This window comes from Aphelocoma coerulescens, chromosome 2 (assembly GCF_041296385.1).
Source record: "Aphelocoma coerulescens isolate FSJ_1873_10779 chromosome 2, UR_Acoe_1.0, whole genome shotgun sequence".
NCBI classification, from domain to species: domain Eukaryota; kingdom Metazoa; phylum Chordata; class Aves; order Passeriformes; family Corvidae; genus Aphelocoma; species Aphelocoma coerulescens.
The window spans coordinates 115,961,856-115,977,873 of NC_091015.1; the positions used below are offsets into that span (position 1 = coordinate 115,961,856).

The window sequence follows — 16,018 nt, forward strand, 5'->3', positions numbered from 1 at the left end:
GTCAGGTAGTTACAGGAAGTCATAAGGTCACCCCTGAGCCTCCTTTTCTCTATGCTGAACAACCCCAGCTCCCTCAGCTGCTCCTCATAGGTCTTGTGTTCCAGACCCTTCACCAGCTCCGTCGCCTTTCTCTGGACACTACAGCACCTCAATGTCCTTCTGAACAGAGGGGCCCAGAAGTGAACACAGGATGTGAGGTGCAGCCTCACCACTGCTGAGTACAGGGGGACAATCACTGCCCTGGCCCTGCTGGCCATGCAATTTCTCATACAAACCAGGGTGCCATTGGCCTTCTTGGCCACCTGGGCACAGCTGGCTCAGGTTTAGCTGCTGCCAGCCAGCACCCCCAGGTCCTTTTCTGCTGGGCAGCTTTCCAGCCACTCTACCCCAGCCTGTAGCACTGCCTGGGGTTGTTGTGACCCAAGGACAGGACCCAGCACTTGACCTTGTTGAACCTCATCCAACGGCCTCAGCCCAGCAAACCAGCCAGTCCAGATCCCTCTAGAGAGCCTTCCTGCCCTCCAGCAGATAAACACACATGCATAAAAGCTGTGACTCACAAAGGACAGGCCGCTCCTTTGTAACTGGATTGTCTGTCAGACAGGAGTATTCCCTGCACGGAATATCTCACAACCTGCATTAGTGAATCTTGGAACTCTTTTGAAAATACATGTATTTAGGGATTTGTAATTTGTTATCACCAATCTATTGAATTTAAGAGTGGCCCAGTATGAATCCTGAAAGCTGATCTCTGTATGTGCCTGCCTTGTATCCAGCATGTTAGCATCTCAGTTCTCTGCCATCTGTTTGGAGAGTCTTGATATGAAATAACTGTTAGGGTAAAAAGACAACATATCTAAATATGGATGTCATTAATAACATATTTTGTCAAATCAGACATTTTGCCAGTTTAGCTGCTAGATTTTTCACAGGTTTGAAGAGATATAGCTGCCCGACTGCTAGTTCTGTTTGCCTGATTTATATACTGCTTGAAGATCTGCTTCTGGCAATTTACATAATCAGTTTAGAACTCATGGTGAATTGCATGGCTTAAGGTGCAGTTTGAAAATGGTCTTGAATTATGAAGGACAAGTAAGCTAAAAAAATATAATACAGAAATATCAGGGTGTATAAGCTTATATAAGCAATGTATTAGCCAAATTTAACAGTGTGCAAGGAGAATCATGATATTTCTTCTTTAGTATCTTAGTCAATATCCCTACTGTTTTTCTCTTTTTCTGCTTGGAAAGATTCCTCTACAGTCTCTATAACGATTTAAGTGTATTACAGAATTTCTACTTGTGAGGAATGAGACAACTCTTTGTAGAAATTAAAACAATTTATTAAAACAGAAAAATTGAAAAATTGCAAAAACTAACAAAATATAAAAATTTGGGATCCTAGTGGCTCAGGAGGTATGCCCCAGGAGCGCAGGGATTCAGGAGCTTTTAGGCTTAAGGCAGCTCTGAACCTCAGGTAGAGAAAAAAAAAAAACAAAACAAAAAAAACTTGCAGTCTAGGCTGGTCAAAAAGAAATCTATATCTAAAAGCCCCTAAAAAGGGGTAGGTTTCTCCAGCACTGAACTTAGCAAGCTGGAGAGGAAGGGAGAATGAGAGGGTGTGTCTTTGTTTTGCTCCCTTTTATAGCTTTTGCTCCGCCCACAGTCTGCCCACAGCCCACCCCTTTGGTTCAAGGTGATTGGTGCTCTCCCTTTGACAGACCATCTCCGTCCACCAATGGCTCTTCCTGGTCAGAGGGGTGATATTAGTTGAGATAAGGGTCAGGTGCCTACAGGGTACGGCCATGGGGGCTGGGCTGTCCGTTGCAACTGGGGTTTTTTAAAATCTGCCTTGAAACCAAGATACAAGTAAAACATAAAAAAAATACATCCAACACATCTTAAAACACTTGTAAAAGTATACAGTAAACACAGGAAGACCATAAAAACTTGATTAGTGTACCTGGGCTGATGGGTTAATTTTAACATTCAATTTAAAAATGTTAAGCTCAAAATTAATTAAAGCACTTAATATGCAAAGACCAAGCACAAATAGGGATTTCAGGTATGACACTACTAGTAGAATTTCTAGACAGTAGAATTCCTACTGTTCAAGCTTTTAACTTTGGAGTAAAAAAGTGACTCATGTCATTACTTGAAGGCACTACTTATGAGTAGTGAGAGTATATATCAGGCAGGAAAGACTGTAAAATGAAGTGGCATGTGACACATGGGAGGTAAGGCCTACTGGTTGTGACAGGCTTTTCTGGGTCTTTAAATCTCTGGTGATAAAAGGCAAAGAGTTAGAAATTCCAGTGCTGTGTCTGGGTCCTCCTCTCTTTGTTGAGGAAATCAAAGGCTTGCAGTGAGCCCAGCAAATTCTACATCAGTACTGAAACGTGAATGACAGTAGGATGTGGTGCTCCATGCTGAAATTGTGTTTGTCTATAGTTGAGTACATTTGTGTTAAAATTTTTTCAGCAAAAGGAGGGCAGTGATACTTGAATATTTGACAAACAGGTCTGCTTTGTAATTCCCAGCAGAAAACATGACTTCTGAATGCATATGTCACAACCAGTTTGCCTCAAGAGAACAGTTTGAGATGTGGTGGGCATGTTCAGTTTTCAGCTGTATAAAACATGGGTACGAGGAGGAAAAATCTCTTCTGCATGTCTGTGACAGGATCCAAGAACAGAAAACATGGTTTAGAGATTAGGAGCATTTCTAACAATAAAGCTGGAAAGGCCTGGAATACATTGCCTTGGAGAATTGTAAATTCAGCACCGACACTGGTCTTTGAAAACAGATTGGTCAAACATTTAACGAAACTCTAGTAAATCCTGCTTCAGCATAGGAAATGGACTAGAAGAGTTCTCTGTATTTCTGTGAGAGCTGAGTGTTATACAAGGTGGTGCTAATTTGCAGGATCAGACCTGGAAAATGTTTTGGTTTTAATAGCTGTTACTCTGCAGTTGGAAAATGGATGGGCTATCAGAAAAGTGATTCAAAGAAATCTTTGAACACAGTATGTTAGAATATTAAGAAGGAAGGGTGCTAACCAATAAATGTCAAAATTATCATTTTGGGAATGGGACCTCTATGACAAGCCTCTGTTTGTCTGTTTTTTAAATAACACAGTTACTCTCTAGGGACCCTCTATCTCCATTACAGAATTAAGATTTTTTTAACATAATAATTAAAAAATCTTTAACATGTAGGAGTATTTTCAGGGGAAAAATTTGACAGTACTGGACAAAGTTGAAACTATACATTGAAGAGTAGTATATGAGACAAAATTGCCCTTCATGAATGAGAATATGTCATGCACTCTGAAATGCAGCTGACAAGCCCAAAACATAACCCTTTGTTTGTTATGGACACCAGGTGAACATTTGTTTGCTGCCTGTAGGGTAGGGTATTATTTTCTGTTTCTTACAGAAAATGGAGCAGGAACTGTATGGCCATAGGAGATTCTATCCTTGTGTGTTCCTAAGTAGTTTTGGAAAGAAGGAAGGGGCTGTTGCCAGAAAAAGCTGTGCAGCTTGGTACCAAAAGTCATCTTAGTGGGGCCAACTGGAATTGTGCAAGAAACATGTAGGTCAAAGGAATGGATTTGTGATGGCAGTGCCTTGCTTTCAGTTGTCATCTGTGTTGTGGCTTCCCACTTTGTTCTCTTATCACTGAGTACTCCTTGCTGATTGTGCAGGCCTGTCACTGCTAGGTGTAGGATTAATGACCCCAGATTGAGAGTGTAGACCAGATTATGCTTTGTAATAAGATCTTTCTATTTATGGAGAAGAAATCTGTAAGGACAAAACCAGGCTTATGGCCAGAGTTATGTATTCCATCTCAATGGGGGAGAGGAAGACTGCAGGAACTAGGGATTCACTTGGTACTTTACCTTGGTTTTTCTCCTTATGCTATCTCCACAAAAGCCCAGGAGATTTGGGACTATGATGAGCTGATAATGGTGGTTTCAGAGCAGTGTGAGTCAGGAAGCAGGAATTTTACCTACATGTAGAGAGTGGGGAAATAAAAGGAACTCCAGGTAGTTTAACATGTGACCATCCTGAGTTGTTGGGAAACAAGCTTAAGTTCTGTGGTTTTTATTCTCAGACTGATGTTTGTTGTGGTAAATGAATCACAGTTATGTTTGTGATTAAGCTAGCCTTTCTTTCTAGATTCACACGTCACTGATCAATGGCAGGCCTAGCGCTGACGATCCTTCAGAGAAGCTGTTGGAATTTACTTCTGCACGATACATTCGCCTGCGGCTGCAGCGTATTAGAACTCTGAATGCTGACCTCATGACTCTCAGCCATAATGATCCTAAGGAGCTAGACCCCATTGTTACCAGAAGGGTAAGCTGATTGTTCATAAATAGTATTCAGTATAGCTTGATGGGAGAGTCTATTCTGACCTATTTGAGAAAGAGGAAGTACTTAATTCTTGCCATTCACAGAGTGGCTTTGATAAGTTGTTAAATAATTTTTGCCTTCCCTTTGACACCACTAACAACAATATCTTGTCATAAACAACTTTGAGGAAAAGCTTTTTGAGATGGTTATTATTTTTATTTGTTCGTGTAAATGATTTATTCTAGGAACAGTGTTTGTAATGCTTTATCATCAAAATATGGTTTGGCTGATGGAAATGCCACTTGAGGTTGCTCTTGATGCCACTGCAGTACCTTTTGTGGTGTGTCATGGATTTCGAGACTCGGTGCTGTGGTTCATAAACATAATTATTTGAAAACATAGCTATTGTGAGTTTTCATGTCTTATAAGAATTTTCTTCATTTTTTAAAGGCTGTTATAATCAATGGTTTTGGAGCCCATAAATTAATGTTTGTATAGAATTCTGACAGTGTTAACTCATTTCCAGATTTGATATTGAAACTGGGGAAACTGAGGCCCCAAGAACTTAGGCTGATTTCTTCAGATTCTGACATAAATTCAGTATTGGAAGTCTACCTTCACTAACAGTTCTGCAGGATTTCTGCTTTGTATCTTGCCATTTTGACCACCTTAATTTGCCCAAGACTCATAGGTTAACACTTCAGAGGGTTCAAGTTTTTCTATGAGGGTAGGCCTTCTGATGAGGACAGGGGAACATGAAAAGTGTTTCCTCCTTCCTTTCCTTTGTAGCTCTTTTTCCTGAATAACATCTGCAGGCAGCTCTTCCTTGTGCAGCAACAGGATTCTTGCAGTTTGTGGCTTCTGTGATACAGGCAATCCTTGTGTTATCTGGATGGCTGAGTACAGAAGGCAGAAAGGAACTTGAATTTGGTCAGGGATTGGTGGGTACTTTCAAGCCAACCCCACTCTTACGTTGATGATGGAAGTGGCCATTCAACTGCAGCATTTTAAAGTATAAAATCTGGATGTTTTGCATTTTCTGTCTGACATGGGAATTGCTAGCATGGAGACTGCAAGACCAGAGTATTGGACAGCTGCTCCAGCTGTGCCTTGCTGGCAGTAGGGAAATGCACAGCCTGAGCAGGTGAGATGTTCCCATAAGGCAGGTTGATGTTTAGGCATCATGATGTATAGGCATATCAAGACATACACCCCAAAAAGAAAGGTTCGACATGGAAGCACACAAACATACAGCTGGGAAACAAGAATTTGAAGGACAAGCATTGCCACTGGTTTTGTAACATACACAGTGTGCAATCCAGGGCTTAGTACTTCTCCACCTACCATTACTTAGTGCAGTTTTGCATGAAAAACTACACATATTGGCCAGGGTTCCCAAATCCTGATGTATCACCTTGAGTCTCACTTTGTTGTGCAACAAGCTACAACAAAGATGATGACTTCCAGCTTTCTGGATGCTGTTTTTGTTGGCTTTGAAGACTTTGTTGGTTGTTGATACCAATTACATTTCGTTTCCTGTACATAGTCTTGAAAAATGGCCAATTCAGATTCTGAGTGTTCAACAGCACCTTTATTTCTGTGTTCCTTTTATTTTTTTCTGTCTGTAGCATTTGATTATCCCTGGTCTCTCATTCAACTTCAAGCTGCACACAGCTGCTGTGAGCTATACACTGTCAGAAAATAAGACAAAGGAGATGATACAGGGAATGCAGTGAGAAACTAAATTCTGCTTTTGTCCTCCTTTCTCAGCCTGAACCTCCTTCTTTGTAGTTAAGGACTTACTGTTCATGACAAGTCCCTGAACAGTTTTTGTAGTTCAAGCCCATAACATTAAAAATCCTCCCAAATTACTGAACATAAGAAATTTAAAACCATAAAAAAAAAAAAAGTATGAAATCAAAGAAGATAGTTTGCTCTGACTCCAAGAGCCTTCAAAGAAATAACAGTCCAGGAGTCAGCATGTCTGACCACCCAGGGCTACCTCCTCTTCCTGAACCAGCTGACATTAGTGTTGCTAGGTCTGAGAGCCTTGAACTATTCCCTTAGAAGTATCCTCAAAAAGAATTTCTTTTTCATTCCACTGTAGTACATACTTCCCAGGATACAAACAGGCCAACCATGTTGATATTGCAGCTGTAACTGAACCCAGATGGTCATTTCCTGCCTCTTCTTTGCCTTGAAAATTAAATCCTTTCCTTATTTATGTTGTTTTTGCTCACCACCTGGCAGTATTAATGGATAGTATTCTGCTGTATCCACACTTTTTAAACTAAGAGTTTGGATAGAATATTTGACTGGCTACACAGTAGAGGAAAGAGCTGGTCTGGAAGTCAGTGTGCAAAGTAGTTTTAAGGGAAGGAGTGTTCCCATTTTAAGGAAGCGTACTCTTAGTCCCCAGACTGACACTAAAATATGGCAATTTCTTATGTTTTATGGATTCTTATAAAGTGAAAAAAGGATTTTTTTTTTTTGCAAGTACATTTTGACTGAGGTCACATTTGGTGGTCTTTCCTGAAGCTGAGGTATTTTACATACTTACTTAAAAGTTAAAAGTCACTTACTGTTTCATACCAATAAGGAAAAACGTGGGAAAAATAAAAAATGCAAAAATGGAAGGTTTCCGCAAATGGCAAATATTTTCGAGTATTTCTTTTATTTTTCAAGTCATAGAGTAGTTGAATGCTGGTATTTTATTTTGCAGAGTAGGGCAGGAAGACGTAAATACACGTAAATGTCCTTTATTCATACCTTTCTCAACTTTGTTTATTTGTAGTACTACTATTCAATAAAGGACATCTCTGTTGGTGGCATGTGTATTTGTTACGGCCATGCTCGAAGCTGCCCTCTGGATGAAATCACAAAGGTATTCTTCATCTCATTGTTTGATAATGATAATTATTTGATAGTTATTTGATAATTTGATAATTATTAATAGGAAAACAACTTCTCCTATTAAAATAAAAAAATCCCTAAGGAGAATGAAAAAGAGGAAGCTAAAAGAGATCTTATGATGTGTACAAATTTTTTACTATTTTTTTTTTCAGAGCAAGCATATCTGGGTTTTGTAGTGCAACTTTCTTGAAGTAAACTCTTCTTCTTTGGAATTGAATTTAAACAATTCAAGGGGCACAAGACTAGTTGGTCTTGCAGCACAGGAGATTTGCCCCTCCTGTTCTGGAAAGGCTATTCCCCAGTAGCTGATGTACCATGGTGGAGCAGTCCAGTGCTAATTGTAGGGTATTTGTGGGTCATGCCATTTTTTGGAGTTAGGCTGATACTGGGCAGACTTTTGGCAAAATTGATTAAATTATCCATTAAAAAATATTTCAAGAAAGTGAATTTTTTATTCTCAGAAATTGCAATGCCAGTGTGAACACAACACATGTGGAGAGAGCTGTAACAAGTGCTGTCCAGGCTACCACCAGAAACCATGGAGACCAGGAACCCTTTCTGCTGGGAACAAATGTGAGAGTAAGTATGCACAGGCATTTAGATAGTTTCGTGAAGTCTTACTATTTTCTTGTTTGAGGCTGCTTTCATAAAGATCTGTACTAATTCCTCTGAAAAATCCACAAACTAGTAACTGTCTTCATGGGATTGTTCAAAGGTAGAGAACATACTCCTAATCATAACTGTTAAGATGGTTTTAAATAATCTGTTCAGTGTGACTTGGTGGGTAGTGGAGTCATAGTATAGCTTCCAGAGTCTCTTTTTCAAAGGGACTTGGGATATATTGTACTTCTGTAGAAACTAGCAGATGGGCATCAATCATTTGGTTTGCTACTTGAAATGCAAATTTCATAGATTGATCATAAATTTTGTCAGATGAAGAACTTTGATAACAAATGTTTTGAAAGAAGCTCCTTATTGGCCAATTACACTTCAGATTGATAGATTGACTTAGGCTGTGCCACTATGGCTGAATGTGTTTCTAGGGCTAGTTGGTGCATTTTCTCACTTCACATTACTAATGGATAGCACAAGCTGCAGACAATTAAGAACTTTTAGATAAAATTTAAAGTTCTGGATGGAAAAGTAGTTTAATTGAAGTCTTTGCACAAGTCATAACGTGACTCTTTGGAAAGTAGTTGTTTATGACAGTTTGGACTGAAGTATCCTCTAAACTAAATAAAATTTATACATAAGTGCTTCTGTGTTGGCTTCTCCGATTTTGTCTATAATACAAATAAGAGAAGAATCAGGCAGCTTTTCTTCTGTAATCCAGGGGACAGAAAAAGAAAGAAGAGTTATTGTTAATTGCACACATTACTGTTGACAACAGTCCTGACAAGGTTGTCTTAGTAGGTTATACAGAATACCGATAAAAATGGTGCTGTTAAAGTGATAACAGTGGTTTTGAAATTTGCTTGCTTGCTAAGATATATAGTGTATTAAATCCAATGAAACACATGGCATGGTTAAAGGGAAAAAGCACACTTTTGAGGTCAATTGATAGTCTCTTGTACTTACATTTTCAGCTTTGAAAAATGTCAGAGTTATAGGAAATGTTACACAGTGTAAATAAGAAAAAAATTGATGTCTTTTCCATTCCTTCTCAGAATGCAACTGTCATAACAAAGCAGAAGATTGTTATTTCAACCAGAGTATTGCAGATCAGAAAAGGAGCATGGATATTCACGGCCAGTATATAGGAGGTGGTGTGTGTTTAAACTGTACTCAACATACTACTGGGATCAACTGTGAAATGTGTGCTGATGGATATTTTAGACCACACAAAGTAAGATTTAGTAAATACCATTCTAATGTTTTGGTGAATTACAACATTATATCACGTCTATTTCAGCTGATTGTGATTAATATATTGGTTTATTATCAGCTGCAGAATAGCTAAGAACTATAGAGGGGTTTTTTTGTAAATGGCATGACACCAAAGCTTTCAGAAAAAAACAAAATGCTTGTTCAGTTGTGTGGGAGGACAGGTCAAGTTGTTGGAGAAGAAAATTATAAGTAGAGATGAAACTTAATATCCTAGGGTGGAAATGTACATGTTCTGATATGAAACCCATTTCTCCGGTGGGTAAAGCTCTAAAAAGTGCCAATACTAAAATTTCACTGTCTTCAAAGTGCCAAAATTGTGTACCATCCTGTATCAGCCCATTTCAACCAGTGTTGAAAGGGACCTGGCTCAAAGATCAGAATCTTTGGCTCATGAGATGTTGCAACAAATGCTCTTCTTGGTATGACTGTTGTAGAACTTGTCCTCTCTGAGTGTACTTTCTAGTGTCACTCTTTGGAAAAAAGCCATAAACTCTACGAGACATTTGTTAAAATATGGCTCACAGAGTTAAACCTATGAACTTATATAACTTAACATTGCATATAACTGCAGTGTTAGAGGTCTCTGAATAATGAGATTTTCTGAACTAAATTTCTACTCCACATGGTCTTACTTTGGTAGGTTCATGCATGTTTTAAAAAACCCATGCTTTAAAAATCTGGCATGAATTGGTGCAGAGAGCGAGTCCATAGGAGTATGGCTAGACAGCAGGTACAGCTCATCCAAAGAAGTAAATTGGAGTCAGAGACTGTCTTACAGTTGCTGTAAGAAGCATTGAAGAAAGGTCTTTGATCAACTCATAGCCATTAAATGTGTATCTAGAGGTCATTACTGACCATTGCTTTACAGCTCAAGCACCTTAAAGGACAATTTTCCCTGCAAAAAAATAAAAGTCTTGCCATATGATTTGCATTGCCTTATATTTCAAAGATTTATTGATCATGAAGTCAGAATGAGTCTTATTAATAGATAAGCTGTCCTTCCACTGAACACAGAGCCAAGGATTTCTTAAATTTCCTTCCTCTTTGAACCAGAATATCTTCGCCAAAAAGCATCCACTCTTGTCTTAAACATTTCCATATCTTTTGGCAAACCTTCACAGTAGTTAATTGCTGTTACTTTAAAAAAATGTCTATTTATGCTGCATGTGTCAGACTTCAGCTTCCAGCCATTAGCAGTTACTACATCTTTGTGCTATTGAAGATCAACTTTTGTTCCCACATTTAAGTTTTTACAAGGCTGTAATCCCCTGATCCTTCTGCTTGCTAAAGATAGACTAGTCCCTTTATCTATTGCCCTGTATTACGTTTTTCCAGTGTTTATTTGTTTTAGTTTTGGTGACTGAAGGCAGGAAACAGATGTAACTTTACTTTTCCCAGGTAATAACTTGAGAATTTGACAGAGAACTTTTATTTTATAGGTTTCTCCCTATGAGGATCACCCGTGCTATCCCTGTGGCTGTGACCCGTTTGGCTCTCTGAGTTCTGTCTGTGTTAAAGATGAGCATCATTCTGACTCGCAGCGCGGTAAGGGAGCAGGAAGTGCCTTTTCCCTAAACTTCAACTCTGGCTGGATTTGTGGTTGGTGAAGTTTGAGGCAATGCTGTCTACCTGTGAATGGCTGCCTTTTAGGTACTGCTTCAAAACACTGGTAAATCTTTGGGAAGGTGAGGCTGAGGCATTACACAGTTCTATGGTTTTAAGGTATGTCAGGTCCCTGAATGTGTTCTCCTGTGGGGATTGTGGGCTCTTACTGTGTAAAACGATGTGAGGTGTTGAGATCTAACACTGTTGTTTGTGAATGCTGTTACAGCTGTCACAAAATCCATTTTGCTGCAGTTTCTGTGCATCTGGTACTTCAAACATGAAAAATAGATGGTGAGACTGACCTTATGCCAAGTATCTGTGTGGAATATAACATGGAGTGTAATAAAAAAGGAATGCTAAATTATCTGGACATCCTGAATCCAGCCTATTGCCTGCTCTGATTTTTCTTTTTTTTCTCTACTTTTGCTCTTCAAGTGACTTGGCCAGGCCAGTGTCAGTGCAGAGAAGGTTATGCAGGAGAAAAATGTGATCGTTGTGCATTTGGGTATCGGGGCTACCCAAACTGCCTGCGCTGTAACTGCAGCCTGATTGGTAGCATTAATGAAGATCCATGCACAGAACCTTGTCTTTGCAAAGTGAGTACTAAACTGCCTTTTTTGTTCAAAATTGCATTGGTTTATAAACACCTTTTTAATAGTGAAATTACTTAATTAACTGGCGAAATCCCTTCCTTTATAAGAATTAACTGTGTACACCTGACAACCTAGAACTTAAAACTACTAATTATTCTCTGTACTGAAAAATACAGTAATTTATGCTGAGTACTTCTATATGTTACTGATACGACATTTTCTGTAATAGTGGGCCAGACTGACATTAAAATGAAATTAAACCTGAATGTGTGTGAGCCAGTCACAGAGAGTGAGTATGCCTAGCTGGGTTTGGTTTTAGGAATGAGCTGATATTTCTCTTAAAAGCCACTGATTTGCTTTTAAACAAATGTTGTGTTTAATACAGCTGCTTTGTGTGGAGAAACAGCAGGCATTTGGAAAGAACTATTGGAACACTTGCACTAGACATATGTATGAAATATGATTTAATTATTCAATTACAAAATATAAACCATAAAAATGTTTTAGAAGAGAGCAGTTTTGCAGCATTTTATTTTTTGGTAAATATCCAAACCTCTTAAAATGTCTTGCAGCTGTAGATTCCACTGAGTTTTATTACTAAACTGTGTTAATATTTAAAGAAGTTACTTAATTTTCTGAACCAAATGTTAGCTAGTAGTTTATGTATTTGTTGCCAAATATGATAGTGAACAGGAGCCAAAGATAACATGGTTTGTTTGACAATTCTTCTGAAAATTTAGTCCTTTTGCATAATTTATCTGATCCAAAATATCAAACCTATATAAATAACGGGTCTGGAAAAATGAAATTGCTCCTGTTGCCAGTTTAAATACGAAAAAGGAGATACATGCCTGATTCTGAGCTAGGGTAACACTGCATCAGCCAGTGCAGCTAACTAGTGAAAATTTTGGTATAAACTGGACTAGAAACTGCCTCTTTTCAGTGCTGCTGTGGGCATGAGCCTGGCATACAGAATTTTTAGGCCAGATCACAAAGAGTATTACCAGTCAGCGGACCACCTATGAAGATGAAAGGAGAAAAGCTGTGTGCTCCAGATATCAAATGAAGGAGACAGGATTTCTAAGCCTTTGCAGACTCTGTGAACGCAGTAGAAAAAGCTGTTCTTTTATATACGGTACATTTTGTGATATTTGATCTTTCCTGAAACACAGCTCTTGTGGTCTTGTCATTGGGTAAGATTTTTATTTTTCATTAAGAAATAAATAATTTCTGTCTATATAATGTTACAGAGACAGTGAAATGTGTGATCCAAATGCATCCTGAAGACTGAGAAATAAAAAAGCTGAAAAGAGCATACAAATACTATTTCTGTAAAAATCCAAGATTTTATGATCTCATTATCTCAGGGGGCACTTTGCCTGATATTTTCCTCAAGTTTGCATATGAACAAAGAGAAGCAACCATCCTCAATCTTTGAATCAGAACTGGAGATCATAAATTTTTATTATGCTTTGCAAACACAGAGTGTACCTTGCTTACAAAAAACACATAACTTGTCTGTCTAGAGAGGTCTTATGTAAACTTGACATGCCAAACACTGTTTCAGAAGAAAAGACAGTTGGAAGTCTGAGGTATCTCTCTGGTAAGCCTGAAATTTGCTCCATGGGACCAAATCTGATGTAAGTCTGCAATCTGGAGGGATTCTTGTGTCTGAAGTGAAGGCACCCTGGTAACTGCTTCTGAGAGCAGAATTTGGTCCACAGGCTTTGCATTTCACATGGCAATGCAGAGCTCATATAGGCCTCCTCAAAACAGGAAGACAGCTGTATGCCTTGCAGTCTTAGTGTCCTAACCATATATATCAGGGAACTTTGTGAGGTGTTCTGTGAAGTCCTCTTTGCCTTTGTAGTGGAGTTTTCACATAGTGGAAACCAAAGGTTGAGATTGGAGAGTGGTGTCTGTCCAGGTCTTGTCCTAATATGAAGCTAGGACATTATGAGAATCTTGTCCCTGGCAATAGGAAATGTTCTGTATCTTACTGTGTGGAAATGCCCATGGAGATCAGCTATTACAGCTTTGTGGGCATTTATCAAATATTTTCTCTGCTGGTTTGTTTGTCAGCAGCAGTTGTCTAAACTTTTTGAAGAAATAGCCACATATTTACTGCACAAATTTTACAAGAAAAAAAATATTGGGTGCACTATCTTGGATTTTTTTTTCCCTGTAAATTCTGCATTGAAAGAGGTTTGTACCTGTACACTCTGGACTACCCAATTTGCATGGCAGAGGACCATTGAAAGGAGCTAAAGGAGTGGAGTCTCTCTACCTACTCCTGGAGTAGGAGTTTCTGGACCTTAGCCAGAGAATATTTGGAGGAGGAGTTGTGAGCTGTCATAAGTATGTGTGGTGTTCTTCCAGGAAGAGGTGGCAGCAGTAGTGTGTGTCACGGTGTAAATATTGAGAGATGGTTGAGAAACTGTTATCTTGAAGCTGGCTGTGGTAGCTCCAAGAGACTGGGGCGAACTTTCTGGATTCTGTCTGGTGAGCTATCTGAAAGGTAATCCATCTGGATTCAGAAAATGTGAGATTTTTTCTTCAGAGCAATCTACAAAGTCAAGCTACAAGAGAAGTAGACTGGCAAGCTGACAGGAGCTTTTCAAACCCTGTCTGTGTATATTGCCCAGAAATTTTACTGTGTCAGAACCTTTGCCAGGGCTTGTTTAGATTTTGATGAACTGGCAAATTCTGATGAATTTTTCCAATCCGTTTCAGTTTTAAGCTCTGAGTCTTATTCAGTAATCCTGCTGTGCTGAAATATGCTTTCTTTTATAACCTTCTGAATGCTGTTATGCCTAAATCCCACCTAATCCACGGTATTTGTTACCATAATAATACTGATATGAACCAAATGTTATATGCCTTTGACAGGAAAATGTAGAAGGTGAAAACTGTGATCTTTGTAAACCAGGATTCTACAATTTGCAAGAAAGAAATCCTCAGGGCTGCACAGAGTGTTTCTGCTTTGGAGTTTCTGATGTCTGTGACAGTCTTACATGGCCCATCAGTCAGGTATTTATATGTTATGTTCCTGACCTAGTATTCTTTCCTCAGGCAGCTGCAAAACGTACTATGTTTCTCTTTGTCATGTGCCCAAGTTAACTGCAAATTCTGGTATGTGTCTTCTTACAGAGGAATGGATTTTCAGTGTCATTGGACAGCTCTGAGATAGTCAGCAAGTCATCCCAGTGCAGGCTTTGGCCCCGCTGGCTTGCAGTAATATGAAAAGCATTGGGTAGTGGAGGCTGCAATAATGCACTGGAAAAATGAATTTTTTCTCAGTTAAAGTTTTTTTCATGCTGAAGAAATGAACCCAAACCTGTTTCCTTGCTCTCATACCTATTGGACAAGGCTATTGGACCTCTGACAATATGGCCACTACTCTTTTTTAGCAAACAATGTTTATAAATATCACCATCTTCTGAATAGACGGTTCTTGAGTTATGGGGCTTTGGGGCCACACTTTTCCCACCAATTTCCTTACGTATCTTTGCAGAGCTAGCCACACTTTGGTCTCCTGTTTTGTGTGCCAATAAAAAGGGAGGAAAACACATAAAATTGACTGAAATTCTAAGATGATTGAGTAAAACTCTGTAAGAAGAACAAAGTTCTCTCATCTTGCTCCCTATTCTGGGACTGTAGTTTTTGCTTTCCTCCAGCTCAAACCTGTCTATAAATGGGGACAATAGGCCTTGAAGCCTTTGAAGTTCCGTGTTTCTGTCTCAGGGAACTCATAAGTATAATGTTAATTTTGTTGGAAGGATGAAAATCACACTCATTATATTTTTACTCCTATCTAATAGGGAGGTGGAGACTATCCTAGTCAGAAGTGGCATATTTGCATATATTGGGTGTCAGACTTGGCTAAAGAAAGTGTTCTAGATCCATCATTTTGAATGAATATCTAGGAAGAGGTGGATGCTTTCTCAGTGACACAGCTGCCTGACTTCCAATAAAATTATTACTCTTCCTTGTAGATTTCAGACATGACTGGATGGCTTGTTACTGATCTGTACAAAGCAAGGAGTGTGCAGCCTCAGCGAAGCCAATTTGATGGACCCCGTCAAATAAGTATTAACAACACTGAGGCTGTGAAAGTACTGAAACACACTTATTACTGGTCAGCACCTGAGGCATATCTAGGAAATAAAGTAAGTACTCAGCTAAGAAGTCAAATCTCCTTCATAGTTTCTCTGTCTTAACTGTAACCTATTGCTCTGAATATATAGTTTCTGTAATTAAAGATTACACATAAACCCCAGTATTACCAAATTTCTCACTGTATCTCTGCTTTTTAAATCAGAATGTTTCTGTGCAGATATTCCCAGTACCCTCTTTTTGCTCTTTGAGTTCATCCATCTCCCCACTTCCTTCTCTGCTTTTGTTTGACACAGTATAATCTCTCTTGACTGTTAACTGACTTATATGCTCACATTTCTCATAGACTTGGTTCCTGTCCCAAAACTTACACCCTTCATGCCTTGTCCAATAACAGTACATTGGACCATTAAAGTCTCTTACCTGCTTCTTGGCCATCTTCTGTTTCCAACCAGCTAGTCTGTAATTTTTGCCCTGTTTACTAGCTAAAGCTCTGGGTGTCCTCCTTTTTGCAGCAGACTCACAGAATAGTTGAAGTTGGAAGGCA

At 39.0% G+C, this 16,018-nt stretch overlaps 1 protein-coding gene across 4 annotated transcripts in view; it reads left to right on the plus strand.

The window, feature by feature from the left end:
- LAMA1 (laminin subunit alpha 1) overlaps positions 1–16,018 on the plus strand; it is a 103,229-nt gene that overhangs the window by 31,114 nt on the left and 56,097 nt on the right. For 3 of the 4 annotated variants that reach the window (XR_011148349.1, XM_069004472.1, XM_069004476.1), the window contains exons 5-12: positions 4,181–4,360; positions 7,152–7,241; positions 7,732–7,849; positions 8,938–9,116; positions 10,597–10,702; positions 11,198–11,358; positions 14,245–14,385; positions 15,351–15,524. Coding sequence is in view for 3 of the 4 variants with exons in the window: in XM_069004472.1 (XP_068860573.1) it covers positions 4,181–4,360; positions 7,152–7,241; positions 7,732–7,849; positions 8,938–9,116; positions 10,597–10,702; positions 11,198–11,358; positions 14,245–14,385; positions 15,351–15,524 (1,149 nt within the window). In the remaining variant the exon portion in view is untranslated. The remainder of the gene's footprint in view (positions 1–4,180; positions 4,361–7,151; positions 7,242–7,731; positions 7,850–8,937; positions 9,117–10,596; positions 10,703–11,197; positions 11,359–14,244; positions 14,386–15,350; positions 15,525–16,018) is intronic. The other variant, XM_069004475.1, reaches the window with a different exon arrangement.